General features: G+C 42.6%; 1 protein-coding gene across 2 annotated transcripts in view; it reads left to right on the top strand.

The window, feature by feature from the left end:
- The window catches only part of ABCC1 (ATP binding cassette subfamily C member 1 (ABCC1 blood group)), an 86,349-nt gene that overhangs the window by 19,575 nt on the left and 47,840 nt on the right, over positions 1–18,934 (top strand). For both annotated transcript variants that reach the window (XM_088476188.1, XM_088476187.1), the window contains exons 7-14: positions 5,169–5,381; positions 8,354–8,531; positions 9,183–9,344; positions 10,671–10,763; positions 11,746–11,949; positions 14,558–14,704; positions 16,852–16,939; positions 18,289–18,358. In XM_088476188.1, coding sequence (XP_088332314.1) covers positions 5,169–5,381; positions 8,354–8,531; positions 9,183–9,344; positions 10,671–10,763; positions 11,746–11,949; positions 14,558–14,704; positions 16,852–16,939; positions 18,289–18,358 — 1,155 coding nt within the window. The remainder of the gene's footprint in view (positions 1–5,168; positions 5,382–8,353; positions 8,532–9,182; positions 9,345–10,670; positions 10,764–11,745; positions 11,950–14,557; positions 14,705–16,851; positions 16,940–18,288; positions 18,359–18,934) is intronic.

Raw genomic sequence — 18,934 nt, 5'->3', positions numbered from 1 at the left:
AGCGAAGGAGAAGAACATGCTGGACCAAAGAGTGGCTGCAGCAAAGGGATACCCGCTCTCACATGTCCCTACCGATGGAGATCAAGGACAATAACCCGGACGACTACCGCAACTACCTTCGCATGGATGACGCCACTTTCCAGAATTTGCTGACTATGGTGACCCCCCCTCCACATCCCGAGGCTAAGATACAAGGTGGCAGAGGGCAATCCCTGCTGAAGAGAGGCTGGTGGCTACCCTGATGTGCCTGGTTACAGGAAGGTCATTTGAATACCTGAAGTTTGGGACCCTCATCTCACCTCAGTCCTTGGGCGTCATCATTCCAGAGACCTTAAAGGCTATTGTTAAAGTGCTGCAGTACCAGTATTGCAAGGTAAGAAAAAAAAAAAAAAAACACTACACATTTGTTGCTTGTGAAAGAAAAAAAGGGTTTTTTGTTTTTTTTGTTCAATATAACTCATTTTATATAACTGTGACAGCCAGTAAGGCTGCATTAATAAGACTGTGCTGCATAGCAGTCATGAACATTTGTGTGGCAAGAACACAACACTATGTAATTTTAAATATATTACATAAACCTATGTATAAACAGTACAAAACAGCATTATCACCAAATTTTATCAACCCCAATAGGTAGCCTGCTGTATGCTATACGGCAGGTCAGACACCAGATTGAACAGGCCAATGCACACATGACACAAGTGCAGATTGTGGCCCCGGCTTCCAGCAATCTGTACTTGTGCCAGGTGTGTAGTGACCTTGTTCACGGTGGTGTCATCACCACCGTATAGCATACAGCCTGTACCTATTTGGAGTGCTAAAATTTGGTGATAGTACAGAAGAAGAAGAAAAAAAAAAACATTAAGTGTAACGTGGCAAATCCTCCTTTGCCTCCAGGAGCAGAGCATTGTAAAGGGTCCTGCTTGTGTTTGGGGTGCTGGGTGGGGGAGTAATCTCCAACTGGGCTGGGGGGGGGGGCTGACATAGGCAGTTGGAGCAGGGGAATAAAGCATAGGGTCAGTAATATAGGTGGAGTCATGCAAATTACTGTTGAGGGATTGAATGAGAAGCTTATAGACAAGCCTATGGAAATTTTTGGAAGTTACCGCATCCATTTTTCTCATCTGACTATTAATGTGAGCAGTAAAGTAGCCAATAGCATCAGGGGCTTTTTGAAGGATGCTTTCTGCTTTTTGTAGAAACAACTCCTCCTGTTCTGTGTGCTTTTTGCTTTTTTTTTTTTTTGGGGGGGGTGGTACCGAGGAGGATGATGCTCCTGGTTCAATGGGTATGGTCATTGTGGTGAAGTTTTCCACCTCGCTGTCCCCGATCAAAGTTAGGTCCGGCGTAATGGACAAATCAGGATCTTGGGTGGGAGTCTATATAGGAAATAAAAAAACAACATTAAAGTTATGTTTATCTAAAAAATAATTTTTATATTTTTCCAGTTTCCGAACACCATGGAAGAGCATCGCTGAACAATTTGAACAACGTTGGAATTTCCCTAACTGCGGAGGAGCCATCGATGGAAAACACATCCGCATCAACCCACCTGCCAACACCGGATCATATTACTACAACTACAAAGGCTTCTTCAGCATCGTTCTCATGGCAGTGGTGAATGCCGACTATGAATTTTTGTTTGTGGATGTCGGCAAGAATGGCCGTGCTTCGGATGGTGGGTCCTTCAAATAGACTGCTTTCTACCAGAGACTCACCAGCAAAACCCTCCACTTGCCATCACTGGACGAGACAAAGCACGGCCTAAATGACGTTTTTGACGCAGACGAGGCTTTTGCATTACATGATCATGTGCACAGAGGGGCCTGACCAGAGAGAAGAGGATCTACAACTATCATCTATCCCGTGCACGGCACATTGTGGAAAATTAATTTGGAATACTCAGCAAACGGTTCCGCATTTTCCACACCACCATAAACCTACGTGTGGAGAAGACAGATTGGGTCGTGTTGGCGTGCTGTGTGCTGCATAACTTTCTGCAAAGGAAAACTACACAACGAGGACCAGTCCCAGCTAGACCAGAAGATGTAGGACCTCCGGAGGAGATTGCCCAGTTTACATCAGTGTCTGCACCAACAAATGCAACAACATCAACAGCACATGCCAAAGAAGTGAGGGAGGAGGAATATATGACCTATTTCAATGGACCAGGTGCGGTGCCATGTCAGGAGGGCTATCTGTGAGATAAATTACTATAGTGGACAACTGTGATTGAGCAACAAAAAAACTTATGAACTGTGGGCCTGATTCAGACCTGCTCGCGATCGCACAGCGCTCGCAAGCCGGTCGATGGTCCCCCACTGCGCACGCCGGAGTCGGCTTCGGCGTGCACATGCGCGTGACCCGGCCAGCGACGGGCGCTCCGTCACTACGGGTCTCGCACCAACGCGGGGCAGCTGCCGATTGTGATTGACAGCTTGCCCCATTTTGGAGGCGGGCAGGGGGGGTGGCGCTGGCCAAACAAAGGCGTTCCCGAAGGAACGCCTGCCGTTTGGGTACGGTCCCACTGACATCACGAGTGATGTCAGTGCGTGAGCTTCCGGCTCTATTACAGCCAAAAGCTCACTGGGGCTTGTGGGAACGAGACCCTACCACAAGGGTCTTGTCGCAAGCCCCGATGGTCGTAACCATAGCTACCATCACCTGGCCGCTCGCTAAAGCTGTGGGTGGTCACCCACAGCTTAGCTAGCGGCCAGGAGGCCGTCTTTAAAAAAAAATAAAAAACAGGGACGCCCTGATTCAAAGCGAGTGCTCTCAAAGAGTGTCCGTCTCTGAATCGGGCCCTGTGTCTCTACTTGCCAACAAATCCTCAGACGGTGCAATCACTTCTGCTGCCTCCTGTTCTCCCTCTCGCTCAGCCATCAGGACCACTGACAGGCGTTGTGGCTCTTGTTCGCTTATGAAACTTATAAGGTCATAGTACCAGAGTGTTGGGTGGTACACGTAGTCAGTGCTAGCCCCGGAACTTTTGGACTCATCCACTTTTCGCTTTTCTTGGATATATACGGTACGCAGATCTGTATTTTGTGCCATACTGCTTTAAGGTCAGCATCCGCAATGAACCTTTTTGTATATTCCAAAAGGACATTCAAAGCTGCCAATTTTGCCGACTTGTGGTACAGTCGACAGGATATCCTCCAAAGACACTTCTTTTCCTGGAGGATCTCTAGGAAACCGGTTACAAATTCCCGTTCACTATCCACGGACATTGCTAAGAGGAAAAAATAAGGACATTTTAATAATCTAAAAATGTGAATTGTTTTGTAAATTTTTTTATGTATATTTTTACCTTTTTCAAAATTTTGGTATATTTTTTTTTTATTTGGGTTTTTTATATTTTTCTACAGGAATATTATGTGTTTTTTTTATATGTATTGTAATATGTTTTATTTTTGTTGCAATGTATTTGTTTATGTTGCTGACATACATTTGTTTATGGTGGTATATTCAAACATCATAAACTAATATATCACAGCAACAAAAACAAATTTTATGTATGTATCTGTTGTAATTTTTTTATATTTGTTGTTAAACTACATTTTTTTTTATCGATTTATAAAATTTTAGTGATTTTTTAATGTGAGGTTATTTTGTAGGTGTCACGTGACAATGGTGGGTAGGTGGGTGGCACACATTGGTGAGCAGTGGGAGGTTAATGCATGGCCCAGCCACCGCCTGCCGCATTACGGGGAGCGGTGGCTGGGTCATGCATTTATAAATGGCTGGCACACATTGGTGGGTGGCACACATTGGTGGGTAGGTGGGTGGCACACATTGGTGGGCAGTGGGAGGTTAATGTATTGCCCAGCCACAGCCCGCCAAAGTACGGCGGGCGGTGGCTGGGTCATGCATTTAGAAGTGGCTGGCACACATTGGTGGTCAGTGGGGTTGCATTAAATACAGTACTAATACTCACCAAACTGCGGTAATCCTGCAGGCTCTATCGTGCTTTCCTTTTTCCACTATCCACGATGCTGCACAAGATGGCGATACGGCGTGTACAGGGTCCTGTCCGTCAAATTCCCCAACGTACGATGAATCGTGAGATACGTCGTGATGAAAAAAACCCTCACGATTTGGATCAAATCGTGTCCCAGATTGGCAAATCTGGCCTACAGCATGCCAGATCTGAAGATGCGAGGTACGACGAGCGGGGATGCATCGGGATCAGGAGTAGAACTTCACAATTTGGCCATATTTTACACGATTTGTCGTCATCGGCAAAATCGGGTAAAAAATCGCCGTGTGTGGCCAGCTTTACTGTGGCTTAATGTTAGAGGCCTTACTGTGGCATAATGTGTAAGGAGCCTTATTGTGGCATAATGTGTAAGGAGCCTTACTGTGGCATAATGTATATGGGGCCTTACTGTAGCATTATGTGTATGGGGCCTTACTGTGGCATAATGTATATGGGACCTTACTGTGGCATAATGTATATGGGACATTAATTTGGCATAAATGTTTAAGGGGTATTAACGTGGCTTAATGAATAAGGGGCATTGCTGTTGCATAATGTGTTGTAAGGGGCATTACTGTGGCATAATGTGTTGTAAGGGACATTACTGTGTCACAAAACCATACACCCTTTTCATCCTCTATGTTGTATTTTTTGGGGCGGGCACCAAATTATGGCCTTGCCCTGGGTGACAAAAACCCTAGTTTCGGCACTGACCAATCCCAAATATTGTCAGCCTTCTGTGTGCATACGTACATATAAATGTGTGTATATTTATGTATTCTGTATGCACACATAATTTTATTTTAAGACTCGGCAACATAGAAAAATATTTCCAAATATTAAAAACTATGGACTAATAAGACTTATCCACTACATGATCACCCACATTTCTTTTGTGTTTCTTTACCACCCAAAAATATGGATTGAACTACTAAAAATATGAAATACGAAGAAATGAAGGTTTGAGCTGGGAGTTTGCACTGCATATGCTGCAGTGACAATGGCAAGGACTTTCTGGGCCATATAACCCCCCGCTAAATGCAGGGATTACAAGTTAGATAATTGGATAAGTTTTGGTCACTGGCCATCAGTTGGACAGTGAGCACCTGACATAATATAGGCCTAGTAATCACTTAGCAGTGGCAATAGATGTCTTGCTATGAACACAAATATTTTTTTTCCATTACAGGCAACCCTTGAAATTGGTGTATTCTCCTAAAAAGCCGACTGAAGATGAAACCGGAGAGGAGGCTGAAGCCCTGATTGTGAGGGCACCCCCAAAAGACTTGGAACCATCATTATTCAAAGCTTTATACAAAACTTTTGGTCCTTACTTTTTCATGAGCAGTTTCTTCAAATTCCTTCATGATGTTTTGATGTTTTCTGGACCAGAATTATTAAAGTAAGATCGATCGTGAAACTTCATGCTACTAGTTTTCATAAATTTGTTGCCTCCAAAAATATATAAGTAGCTGCTATCACACAGGCTGGGAAGTTCTGAGGTGTAGGGTTGTAGCAAACTGTGTTTGTATGTATGTATGTATGTATGTGTGCATATAAATAAATTGTAGCCACACTCATATAAAAATTATTATGGTGTACAGTAAAAAAAGGACTCCATAGATCCATCAGGGACCGCACTCATGTTTCAGATGAGGGAACTTTTTGACTTTTTACCTCAAAATATATTTAGATACGCCGACTTTACCCCCTTGATTTGAAAGGAAGGAAATCATATAGTAGTGCCCCCATATAATGCCCCTGTAGTAGTGCCCCCATATAATGCTCCTGTAGTGCCGCTTGTACAAAAAAACCCCACTTACCTTAATCCCCGCTCCTGCATGCGCCGCCCTCCTGTCCGCCCGGCTGCTCCTCGGAACTACGGGAGAGACGTCATGACATCTCTCCCATAGTTCGCATGGAGAGAGCCGGATGCTGGAGTTCAGAAGAGAACTCCAGCCTCCGGCTAACGCGGCGCTGCAGGGAAGGAGCCGGGCGCCCGCTGGTAATATCTCAGGGGGCGTCCGGCTTAGAGCCTCCCTGCGGCACAGCCGGGCATGCATATGTATCATTCTATATTAAGAATGATTCATATGCATGCCCGGCTGTCCGTCCATTACCCCCAGAAATTTAATTTTTCCTCCATGTGGGGTAATTTACCCCTGTTCCCTGACCACTGGTTTATATCCTAGGGCAGAGGTCCTCAAAGCTCCCCAACAGTGCAGGTTTTAGAGATATCCATGGTTGAGCACAGGTGACTTAATTAGCACCTCAGCCAATTTAATTTTACCACTTCTGTTCAAACATGGACATCTCTAAAACCTGAACTGTTGTTCAAGGCTGTTGTGCCTTGAGGACCGTGTTTGGGACCCTCTGCCCTAGAGATTTTTGTCACTACGATGTGATTGAAATGGCCGTCTGGCACAGAGTGCATCTGCATTATAACATGTTGTTCTGATACAAATAAACCTTGCTTTTCATCTGAAAATGTGAGTGTTGTCCCTTCCAGATCTGGTGAGTTCTTTTCACAATTTTAGTGTGAACTGGGCAGTGCAATATATTAGTGCGTGTGTGTGTGTGTGTGTGTGTATATATGTGTGTGTGTATATAATATATGTATAGTCCTATGTTAGTGCATGCCTGCACCACGCCAGTGAGGAAAAGAAGAAGGCGGCACTCACAAAAATGAAAGTCAAAAAGACGTGTTTAAATGTACAAAAACATGGCACAGATATAGGTTGACATTTCAAGGCTCTATAGCCTTTTCATCAGGACTGTGTGTGTGTATATATATATATAATATATATAATTATATGCGCTTGATGTAAATATTAGATACCTGGTATGTAGTATGTATAAAAGCGATATATATATATATATATATATATATATATATAAAAAAAAAGTTTAATTTGAGACAGCGCATGTTTTGTTTTACTTTATAAACCTAATCTAATGTAAGCAGCCAGTAGGAATTAGCTATCACCATTAGGAGGTGCTGTAGCAGTGCTACTACACATACAACAAGAAGTAGGCAGTTCCAGGTGCTGATGTAGGAACGGTTTTGTTTACTTTATATGTATTATGGAGGATGTCAGAATAATTTGAATCTCACATAGAGGACTTCATTTACTTCAGCAAACTCCATGATTCAGCACACACCTTGAAGCAGCACAAAGGACCGAGGCCCTGATTCAGAGCCGGATGCTCTGACAGAGCGCTCGCTCTGAATCAGGGCCGTCCCTCTTAATTTTTAGAGGGGCCTCCTGGCCGCTCGTATAGCTGTAGGTGACCACCCACAGCTATAGCGGGCGGCCAGGAAGATGATGGTCAAGACCATCGCGACCATCGAGCTTGCGATGAGACCCCTGTGGTAGGGTCTCGTTGCCGCAAGCCCTAGAGTGCTTTCGGCTCACTTGTGAGGTCAGTGGGGCCGGCCCCAGACGGTAGGCGTTCTCATGGGAACGCCTCCGTCTGGGCAGCCCTTTGGTGGACATGCCGTCACTCACCATTGACAGCACGCCCACTTTGTTGCGAGACCCGGAGCGATGGCTTGCCCATTGCTATCTGGGTCTCGCACATGCGCACGACGGAGCCGCCTCCGTCATGCGCACTGGGCCAACATCAACCTACTTGCGAACGCTCAGCGCTCGCGACCGGTCTGAATCAGGCCCTGAGTATCATAGTGTACCTTTTTATTTTATTTTTTATCACACCTATTGTATCCAGAGCCATCTCACGTTCAGTACCTTTTGTATGGTATATTCTGGTGAGAGTGTGGTGACACTATTTCTGAATGGTGGGTAGGCAGCAGGTTTTGCGCACCCTACATTTAGCCACTTTTTGTTACTAGATTTATAGTGTAGTAAATTGAATTAAGCAGAGCTCATAAACATGTAAGCTAATATGCATGCTTCTGAATCTAAAACAAATAAAAAGGCTTATCTGAGACCTCAAATAATAGGATGTAGTCAGCATCCCAGCGCAGGCAATACTGGCGGACAGAATCCCGACAGCAGTCAGAATCCAGGCGATCCTAACGGTTAGGCACTAAGGGGAGGGTTAGGGTTAGGCTGCGGAAGGAGACGGTTAGGGTTAGGCTGCAGGAGGGGACGGTTAGAGTTAGGCGCTGATGGGGAAGGTTATGGCTAAGCTGCAAGAAAATTGGTGTAGGGTTAGGGTAAGGGTTAATACCTGAGTGCGTCTGGAATTCTATAGTTGGGATTACACTGACTGGCTTCTGACCGCTGGCATTATCAGCACAGGGATCGTGTACCCAACCCCATTTAATAGGTTCTTTTCATAACATGGAGTTAAAATTCAGAATCCATGAATAGTTCTGGAAGACTTTTTTATTTATATTTTCTCTTTCAGGTTACTTATTAAATTTGTAGGTGATAAGGATGCTCCAAACTGGCAGGGATATCTGTACACTGCGCTGCTCTTCCTCTGCGCGTGTCTGCAAACGCTCATCTTGCACAAGTACTTTCACATCTGCTTTGTTACTGGCATGAGACTGAAAACTGCCATCATTGGTTTGGTCTATCGAAAGGTATGAAAGTAGGTTCCTTCTTCTTATTCTCCTTCTTAGGCTATTGTAGCTTCTCAAAACTGAGACCTTTAATTTATTGGAATAGTAAGAGTGCCATTGTAGCCCCTGGAGTTGTGCGCTCTACCCTAGATCGTGCACGATCATAATATGGTTCTTTTACTGGTTTATTTATCTGGCATCTGAGAAACAATTTGGACTAAACTTGGAAGGAAAGACTTTAGTATCTGTTAAGTGACAGGTCCTAGAAATTGTTCTCGCGCCATGGTTTTGCAAGGTCATGTCATTTTAAATGTTATTGATATTTGACTAATTGTTCTCATGCTTCCTTCTTCTAAATGATAGGACAAAGTAATGTACTGTAGCAGTGTGAAACAAAGCATACATAATTATTTTAGGGTCCTTGTGGTGTGCTATTTACGTGCATTGGGTATAACAAGTGAATGTGAAGGCCTTAGTTTGACAAGAGAATCATTTTCATGCTTTTCACGCAGTAATGACCTTTTTACCCTTATATCAGTGCCACTGTCATCTTAATGCACCACTGGTGTGGTCTGGGAGCTCAGCTATAGAAATGTTTGATCAGTGTTTTCAGGTGTGAGCTCCAGTATTCTTTTCTTGTGACTTCATTGGAACCTTTCACCTCTTTCGTAGTCTCTAGTGATCAGTAATGCTGCTCGTCGTGCCTCCACCATTGGGGAAATTGTTAACCTGATGTCTGTAGATGCACAGAGATTCATGGACTTGGCAACCTATATAAACATGATTTGGTCGGCACCACTTCAGGTTATACTGGCTCTTTATCTATTGTGGCAGGTAAGTGGTAACCACTCCAAATTTCATGTGCATTTTAACTAGGGGTGAGCGGGTTCGGTTTTACTCGGTTTTACTCTGTTCTTATCGCCACTTTACCGCAACTTTGGCTCGATTTAATTCGCTATCCAAAACACATGTTCGGCGACAGCCAATAAAAAGATCCGGGTAAAACCGAACCCGCTCACCCCTAATTTTAACTGCATAAACTTCTCCACTTTAGTAATTGAAAAAGAGTGTTGGGATTTTTTTTCCTTGTAGTATTTGATGGCTAAGTATTAATAAAACAGGGAAAACTCCATTATTGGATATCATTAAAATACTTTCTCATCTTAGATTTTGCTTTATTCTAAAGGTTAAATTTTATCGTATATTACATTTGTTGTTAAAAGGAATCTAGCTTATACAGATTATTCACATTTGTTTTTCTATTATGAGCGGTGTCTTACACCTGACAAAGGGTAGGAACTATAAACCTTTTCTGTTTATCAGAGTCCTAGGTTGTCCACGCCAGGTGACTACATGAATACTTCATTTACCTAGCGACCTGGGCAATGTAGTTTATGCCTAAAAGAAAGCCAATGCATTTTAAATAAAATTGTTTCTTACAACAGAAAACTGATTAATATAAGAAATTGTGGAAGCTGACAGGATTTGCTGGGACTTGTCTTTCTACACACTTGGAGAGCTGAAGGGTGTCAAACTCCTATTGACATTTAGAAATGTGGTTTCAATTTTGCTTCTTTGTTTTGTCAGTATTGCTGGTAAAAAATGTATACAGCTTTATGGTGCATACACACTCAGATTCTTTTTCAGATCTGGATGATAACGATTTAAAAAATCGTTCAATCGTTCTTATCTGAAGGAAAATCTGACATGTGAGGCTTCAACGATGAACGATGCACGTTCCCAATTGTCAGATAACGATATCTGACATCTGATGTGTTTGCAGTCAGATTTGGTCGATTTCAGTCATTTTAATGCAGTCAAAAATCGTTCAATCGTTCAAATCATTTGTAAAACCGTCCAAATCCTTATAAAAATCGTTCATCTGACACATTTGACCGTGTGTATGCACCAGTAGAGATGTATTGGCTTTTTATGATCATTTTAACAAATAAATTGATCAAATAAACTGTAATGCAGTGCTCCAGCTATCCCTGGCTGCACAGAGGCCAATTAAAAAAAAGGTTTATTTAACAGCAGCTGTGGCATCCTATCTGATGAGGCAGATTGCTTGCCTATTACTGATGTTTATTACTACTGTGTCTAACAGCAATAGATGTTCTAGTCACTTGTTAAATCTACTTTATAATCCTCTTGTTTTAGAACCTTGGTCCCTCTGTTTTAGCAGGGGTTGCTGTCATGATACTTCTGGTGCCTGTGAATGCAGTGATTGCAATGAAGACAAAGAAATATCAGGTTAGTCATGGCTCTTTCTAGTGTTCCTCTAAGATGTCTAATTTTAGAATAAGGCCATCTATCTGAGTACTAAAAAGGCAAGGCAAGTCAAGCCACTATTCAACATTAATACAACACAAGGGATCTGTTCTACGATCTGAATAATGAACTAGTTTTACTAGATCTCTTAAGTCATCTGCCAGAGAGACGGATATAGACCCCATGGGGCCCTTGGCAATATATGTGTTGGGAAAAAAATGGGCTGGGACAATTGGAGTCCCAATGGGCCCCAAGGAGGAGCTGCCATGTTTGGAGGGTAGTGCTTATGTAACTAAACAAGCAGAAAGACAGACTGACAAATGGGCAGACTTGCTGGGTAGAAGTGCACAGTTTTCATTGGTTACTTCATGCACAGGGGTAGGGCCAGTGTTGTCACATCAATCATGTAGTCTGACCTGCGTCCCATCATCAGGACACTGTTCTGTGTATGTGGGAGGGGTCTCGTGTTTGAAGTGCAGTGGGAAAGAAATCATTTACTGTGTTACAGAGCTGCACTGGAGCCTCAGCATAACACTGAACAACGTATTTTACCTTTTTGTGAAGTTTATTGGCCTTTTAAGCAAAATATGCTAAATGCAGATCTAATGTGTGAAGTTATGTTAAGAGCTTTAAATTCTGCCAGCTATAAAAGTAATGTCACAGTAAAAGCAATGTCCCTAAAACTGTGGTGTGTGTGTGTGTTACAATAATTTACTTTAGTTTGACAGCAGTTTCCTTCTTGGTTCCGTTTGTTTAGATATTTTTTGGTCCTTGCCTCCCTCTACAGGTCACTGTGAGAGAGAACATACAGTAGTTTCAAAATGCTAAATACCTTCAAAGTGTGCAAGAAAAAAACTGTAGATATTTTGCTGTTCTTGGTTTTCATGGAATATGTGTGTAAGCCTTAGGTTTAGTGGAGCTTTTTAAAGGAATTCACCCAATCTGACTTCAAACTTGATTCTAGGTTGTCCAGATGAAGTGCAAAGACAATAGGATTAAACTAATGAATGAAATATTAAATGGAATGAAAGTGCTGAAGCTCTATGCTTGGGAACTAGCCTTTAAGGAGAAAGTGCTGGGAATCCGACAGGAAGAGCTGAAAGTACTGAAGAAGTCGGCCTACTTGTCCGCTGTAGGGACATTCACCTGGGTCTGTGCACCTTTTCTGGTAAGTTGCATTGCATCCTCTCCAGGGTTGGTCAATGGGACAACGTTCTGTTCGGAGAGCAGGCACAGCACTTCTGTAACATGGTTGCACAGTTTGGGGGGCCTTATTCATGCCAAGTTTTCACTATTGATGACACAGTGGCAATTATGCGATTTGTAGCAATTTAGCCGCTAGATTTAAAGCTACAGTCATTTTACCTTTCAAATAATTGCTGCTTTAAATCTAAAGCTAAATTGCGGAAATCGCTCCAGTGCCCTCAACTCGCAGGCTGTTACTTTTGGGCCATTATCTTTGAACCAAAGGTTAATGATGCTAGGAGTATAATTCGTTGCATTCTACAGATCACCGTATCTACTAGTTATAGATCCTTCATCCAGAATGCTTGGGGTTTGGATCTTCCAGATAATGCAGTGTTCCAAATTACATAAAATTCCCTTCTCCCAGTGGTCTGTATGTATAGTACATTATCACAGCAGTGTCAGCATTCAGTTATTTTTCTGCCTGGTTACCAGGTCTAGGAATTAAATATCCTATACCCATAGCATGTGTACCAAAATAGTTAACAATGTATCCTTGTTTACCTATCGTATTTGCTCCATGTGGCGTGAGATGACTGGGACAGCTTAGAAGCACACCCATGGGTAGCAATACCCGCGCTTGTATACTTTTCCTGATTTGTGTCTTAATTTGCTAATAGTGTACTAAGGGCCTGATTCAGCTTAGATCGCACGTCTGCGTTCGCACACACCCCCATTTGCAAAATTATGTAAATGAATGCGATTGCACAGCGATCGCAGCACTACAACTAGACACCCACCAGCTTATAAAGCCGCCCACTAAGTCAGCGAAAACATCGGTAACATCAGACCCATACTCAGAGTTGTGGTTGAGCTTGACATGACTCACAACCTGCGAAGCTTCCTGTTGCTATGTAGACCTCTGGCTGCGTATGCCGTCGCAGGGGCTTAATTATGCATGCCCCTGTAACAGTGTTTAAACGCACAGGCACGCCTGCGTGCCTTTCGACCACCCCCCCTCTTCACACCCAAACGGTACTTCCTGTCAATCATTTGTCAGTGGCTCTGCGTATGCACTGCGTTCGCATTAGCGGTCGCAGCGGCCGGTTCGCACACACATGGGCAGAATGCAAACATCAACCGGTTGCATGGGAACACAAACTTGCGATCCAAGCTGAATCAGGCCCTAAGTACTTAGAGTTAGTATTTTTATTTTTTTTGCAAAACAATTGGTATAAATAGACTAATTTGTTTTAGAAAAAGTTGCATGTTGCGTTCACACGTAGCGATTTAAAAGGATGATTTGAACGATATCGTTATTGTTCAAATCGCTCATTTAAATGGCCCCTACCAACTTACCATCGACCAGCAATGTGCGGCCACGTATGGATGATAGTGATATTGTCCATTGGCCCTGCATGCCGGTCAACTAGCTCGATATTGAGCAGGTTACTATAGGGACCCGCGATCATTGATCGTGGGTCGCTATAGTCGTCGGTAAGAAGGTGGTGTGCTGGATGATCAATATCGATCATCCAGCACACCAGGGTGGGCGCATAACTATCGTATCGCTGGTGATCGCTACATGTGTACGCACCATTAGTCGCAAAATCTGTGGCTTGCTAAACTGAGCTATTTGATACAGAAATAATATAGTAGTCAGCAGCTTGTGACTGGGAATATATGGTTTCAGTGCTATATTATGCACTTTGATCCAGGCAACATACACCGATTGTGGTGCCATATACTAGTGTCTGTAAGAATTAGGCTGATTGTTCACTTGAGATTGATTAGGAGCTTGCAGGGAAATATGCTGTGTCTCATAGCAACCAATCAGATAATTTTTTTCTAGCACATGTGAGAAAATGTTTTCCTAGGTTTAAAGCTTCCACTGTAATTCCTGATCACTTTCTGAGCCTGCTATACAGTAACCAAATAATAATGTACCAAATAATACTATTCTGCACACACTTTTCTCTTTTATGGTAGATACTGAGTGCTATGAACAGTCGTTTTCTATCTATCTATCTTTTTTTTTTTTTTTTTCCCCTTCTAAAGCCCAAAATAACAGTTGCTGCTTTGGCGAAGCAAATATATTATGCCCACGTTAGGATAAAATATGTATTGTTCCATTCACAGGTGTTTATAAGTGGAACATTGTAAGTGGAAAATACAGTTGGACGGGGTTCATGTTTACTTTAGTGGAGGGATGAGTGAAGACAGGCGGAACACAGCAGAGGGGAAGGCAAGAATGTGTCTAAATGTGGATACAGTCTATATTCATGTTCAGCAGCCTGTTCTGGAGTAGTGAGAGGCCGACAAATACAAAATAAATAAAATAGAGATGTTCTCTGCATAATAATTTGTGAGCTGGTAACTAGCCAATAGCCATTTTTCTTAGACTGGGAAATAAAATGGTAATTCCCCATCAGAGTGTGTCTGTATAGTAAAACATTACAGTGGTAAGAAAAATGTTACAGGGTGAGTATACGGCAGGCTGGTGCTCAGTGTGCAGCATTGCAGGCAGCCAGTGTATGATCTGTGTAGAAATGGATAAATGTTCTTTATTCAGTTTTTTCTCTTTCTTGCAGGTTGCTCTATGCACTTTTGCTGTTTATGTTCTAAGTGATAAAAACAATGTGCTAGATGCAGAAAAGGCGTTTGTTTCCCTGGCATTATTTAATATCCTCCGATTCCCATTAAACATGCTACCTATGGTCATCAGCAGCATGGTCCAGGTAAAGTTTTTTTTTTTTTTTTTTTTATTATAATTATTTTTTTTATTTGACTAGAAACTTAAGATCCCATACACCTACTACAACCCTGTTGTTCTGAGGATTAACTTACCCTTAATGAATGTGTGCACGACTTAAAACAAGATGTCCACAGGCTATTACCAGTCTGCATATGGGTTAAGATGGGTACTTGTCCAATTCTCGTCCAATCCAACTTCAGATCAACTGGTTGTCAGACATGGGTAGAGTGTGTACACTCACCAGACCTCTGGTTTCATACAATCTTGGTCTACTGGTCTTGTAAAAAGATTTTTAAACCTGCTGAAAAAGCAGGAGACCAGATCGCCAAACACCAGACCAACTTAGAAGAGTGTACACTTGGTTTGTCCAATTATTCTCTCAATTCATCCCAGTGGGGTTGGGTATGATATGCCGGTGCATGAGATGGCGGCGGTTGAAATACCGACTCTGGAATCTCGATTTGTGCAGAATCCCGACAGTCAGGTAAGTACCCTAACCCTCCTTTTGGTGGTGCCTAACCCTAACCTTCCTCCCCCCCCCCCCCCCCCTCCTGGTGGTACCTAACTCCAACCCTTCCCGGGGGTGCCTAACCCTAACCCCCCCCCCTTCCCACTCCCTAACCTCCGCCTGGTGGTGCCTAACCCCAACTCTTCCCGGGGACTGCCTAACCCACTCGGGTTAGTGACATACTTACCACGCATCCTTACGTTTGGGATGCTGGCGCTCCGGATGCTGAACGTCTGTATCCTTATGTGTTCGGCATGGCGGTGTCAGCATTATACCGGGCGTTGGGATTCCGGCGTCAGTATATCGACGTCTAGGAACCCGTCCGCCGGCATCTTAAATGTATCCCATCCCAGTGAGTTGTAGCCGGTCTGCCAAAGATGGGAAGAGAGTGTACGGTAATACAATCCTTTCAGCAGAATGTTTCAGCAGATGCAGATTGGAGATCTGCTGCAAAATTGGACAGTGTGTATGTAAAGATTGGATTTAGAATATGTTATGAGGTCTGCCGTAGAGAATTGCATCAACAATCTGATCTGGAGTTGGATCCCCAGAGGATTGGATAAGTGTGTACCCAGCGTTACTATTTTGTTGCAAGAGTGGGGATCCTGGGAGCAGGACTCGCAGTTCTACAGGTTGAGTCTGCCATATCCAAAATGCATGGGACCAGGGGTATTTTGGATATTGGAATATTTCGTATTTTGGAATATTTGTATACCATATTGAAATGTCTTAGGAATAGGGCCAAAATCTAAACGCAGAATGCATTTATGTTTCATATACACCTTATACACACATGCCTGAAGGTAATTGTATACAATATTTTCAATCATTTTGTGGCTCAAACAAAGTTTGTGTACATACATGAAATTAATTTGTTTCATATACACCTCATACACAAAGCCTATGGGTAATTTTATACTTTATTTTTAATAATTTAGTGCCTTATACAAAGTTTGTGTACATTGAACCATCAAAAAGCAAAGGTTTCACTATCTCAGTCATCTTAAAAATATTCCGGAATATATGGATATGGGAGACTCAACCTGTATTACGTTATGAGAGAGGGTGGTTTGCTTTCCTAGATAATAGCAGGAGAATTGGGATTCCGTTTGAAGAAGCAAAATATTCAATTACTGCTGACCCGTGTGTAAAGAGAGAAATTAAATTGTGTGTGTTGAAGCTGCTACATAGATTTTATCACTTCTAATTTCTATGTAGCAGATGATGAAGAATAACAGAGCTACAGAAGTTAATTAGGGAAAAGCCAAAACACTAGTCCTGTTTGGCTTAGGCTAAACTCTTGTTTGCAGTTATGGATGAAATAGAAAGGTTTGTTACTCCGATTACATCCTCTTGTTATGTCCCGATCCTTGTATGCCAGCTGTGTTCCTGCTCTGGATACTTGGGTGGTTCTATTTATTTAAATTAATGTCCATTAAGCGTCCATATTGACTTAATATGAGATAATAATAAAGTGGCTTTCACACCTGTTGAATCATATGCGAAGGAGGAAAAATGTTGATGTCCACAATCTAAATGTTGACGATATCTCTGTTTAAGGCCAGTGCTGTTTAGTTTTATAGGTAAGTACTTTGCATTTGTAATAATTTTTTTTTTCACAGACAAGTGTTTCATTGAAGCGCCTCAGAGTTTTCTTATCACATGAGGAACTTGAACCAGACAGCATTATTAGAGAGCCCCAGAAAAGCGGTAATTTCTGTGCTATAAACCCTTTCCTTTTTCTCCTGCAGTATGGTGACATTTTCAGTGCCCACCGTATAGTTGGCATGGAACTGCAAGAAAGGCTGATCCCCTTCCCCCTTCTTTCCCAATAATCCCCTTGTCTCATTTCTGCTTCTGAAAGGCTTGTTTACCAGTGCCCTTCTTCAAAGGTTGGCACAGGGCACTCTGTCCATAGGTTTTATATATTTTTACAGTTATTTTGGTCTTTTCTTACTTGGTCCATGGTAATTGGGTAGTCAGCGCCCCTACGGCCCGTCCATGATCTCTGAAGGATACACTGTTAGTAAGAATCTTGCCAGAGCTAGTAACAGTACAATCACATTAAACATGGTGTACTTTCTGTACGGTCATCATATTTCCGTAAATTGTCCCCTCCCCACCTATCGGTCTTCTCTAGCTATGCAGAGGGGTCAATGATCCTTCTGCTGAACACATTTCTTCGTTCAGTCTAAAGCATGGCATCCATTTCTATCGATGTATTAATATACAGAAATACATTAATCAACCATGATAGTACAATTGAATATAGGTCCCGATTCAGACCCGCTCGCTAGATGCGTTCGCAAGCAGCCTTCAGCTGCCAAAGTTTGCAAATTCTGCGATCGCACAGCAAGACATTAGCACGCCCACTATGTCTTGACGTGCGATCGTGGTATGTACTGTATTTAGACGCCCACCAGCCTGTCACAAGACGCAGCTTTCCCTTAGTAACACACGTCATGTCCAGGAAGTGTATTAAACCATCGGTAACATCGGACCCATCCGCAGCACTTGTGGCTGACCATACCCTACCGCAAGCACTGCGAATGCAGCAGTGTGTAAAACAGTCATCTGACGTGTCTGATGATGCTGCGTCTTAATTATGCACGCCCCTGAAACGGCGTTCAGACGCACAGACACACCTGCGTTAGCACCACCAGACCCCCATTTCCATCGACCACCCTGTCACCACCCACAAACGGCTCGTCCTGTCACTCATTCTAGTGAGGCGTCTATGTACATGGGGCTGTCGCTTCGTGATTGCATGGACCGGTTCGCGCACGCACACTGCGACTTATACGCATGCGCAGATTGCAAACTGGCAGGCTATGTGCGAACGCATCCCAGCGAGCGGGTCTGAATTGGGCCCACAGTTCCTCTGTTTAGCATAATGGCCAATAATCTCTGTGTTTTGCTTAGTGCTCTGTTCACAGGGGTAGAACAGGAGATAATTCTCATATATTAGCCAAGTGTTTTTGATTTTTTGCTTTTATTCATTTATAATTAAGTATATAGAAGTCTAAATATCTAACAGGAATATACTCTCATCTTTTTAGCCCAGGGTAGTATTAACATGAGCAATGCCACTTTCTCCTGGTCAAAGAGTGATCCTCCCTCATTGAAAGAGTAAGTTTCTTTTCTGTATTTATCAATTTTCTTTTGCATTTACTTATAGGTGGTTCATCTTTGTTGAAGGTAAAAGGAATCTAGACTCTCATAAGAGTATTACAGAATAAATAGTCCTTAAACATCTTTATAGTGTAACATTTGATGTGATCTTGTCTATGAAATAAAGCAACATTATTTTTTTATTTCTATGCTGTTATGGGAAGTGACCTAATTAGACAATGTGCACAGATGTGTACCCAGGGCAGCTGATAGAATTCATGTTTCTAGGGCAGTTTAGGAAATAGAAGCAAATGTTTAATCGCTGTGGGTAACAGTGGGTGGGCGCACACTGGGGCACTCCTGATGAATGTGTGAGATCCTGTTGGTTCACTGTTTATTCTTGGTAAAGGGGTTTGTAAGTAGTAATAGACCACATTAGATGGCACGCTACTTCTGCATCCATCCGTACAGTTTTTTTTGTGCAAATTAAGTTTAAAAAATTCTATGTATTGTATTGTATTGTATTGTATTGGAAAAATAAAAATGTACATACCCCAACACACGCACGGAACAACATAGAAGAGTCTTATATTC

This window comes from Taudactylus pleione, unplaced genomic scaffold, assembly GCF_031769625.1.
Source record: "Taudactylus pleione unplaced genomic scaffold, aTauple2 ptg000184l, whole genome shotgun sequence".
NCBI lineage: Eukaryota > Metazoa > Chordata > Amphibia > Anura > Myobatrachidae > Taudactylus > Taudactylus pleione.
This window is presented reverse-complemented; position numbering and strand designations above follow the sequence as displayed.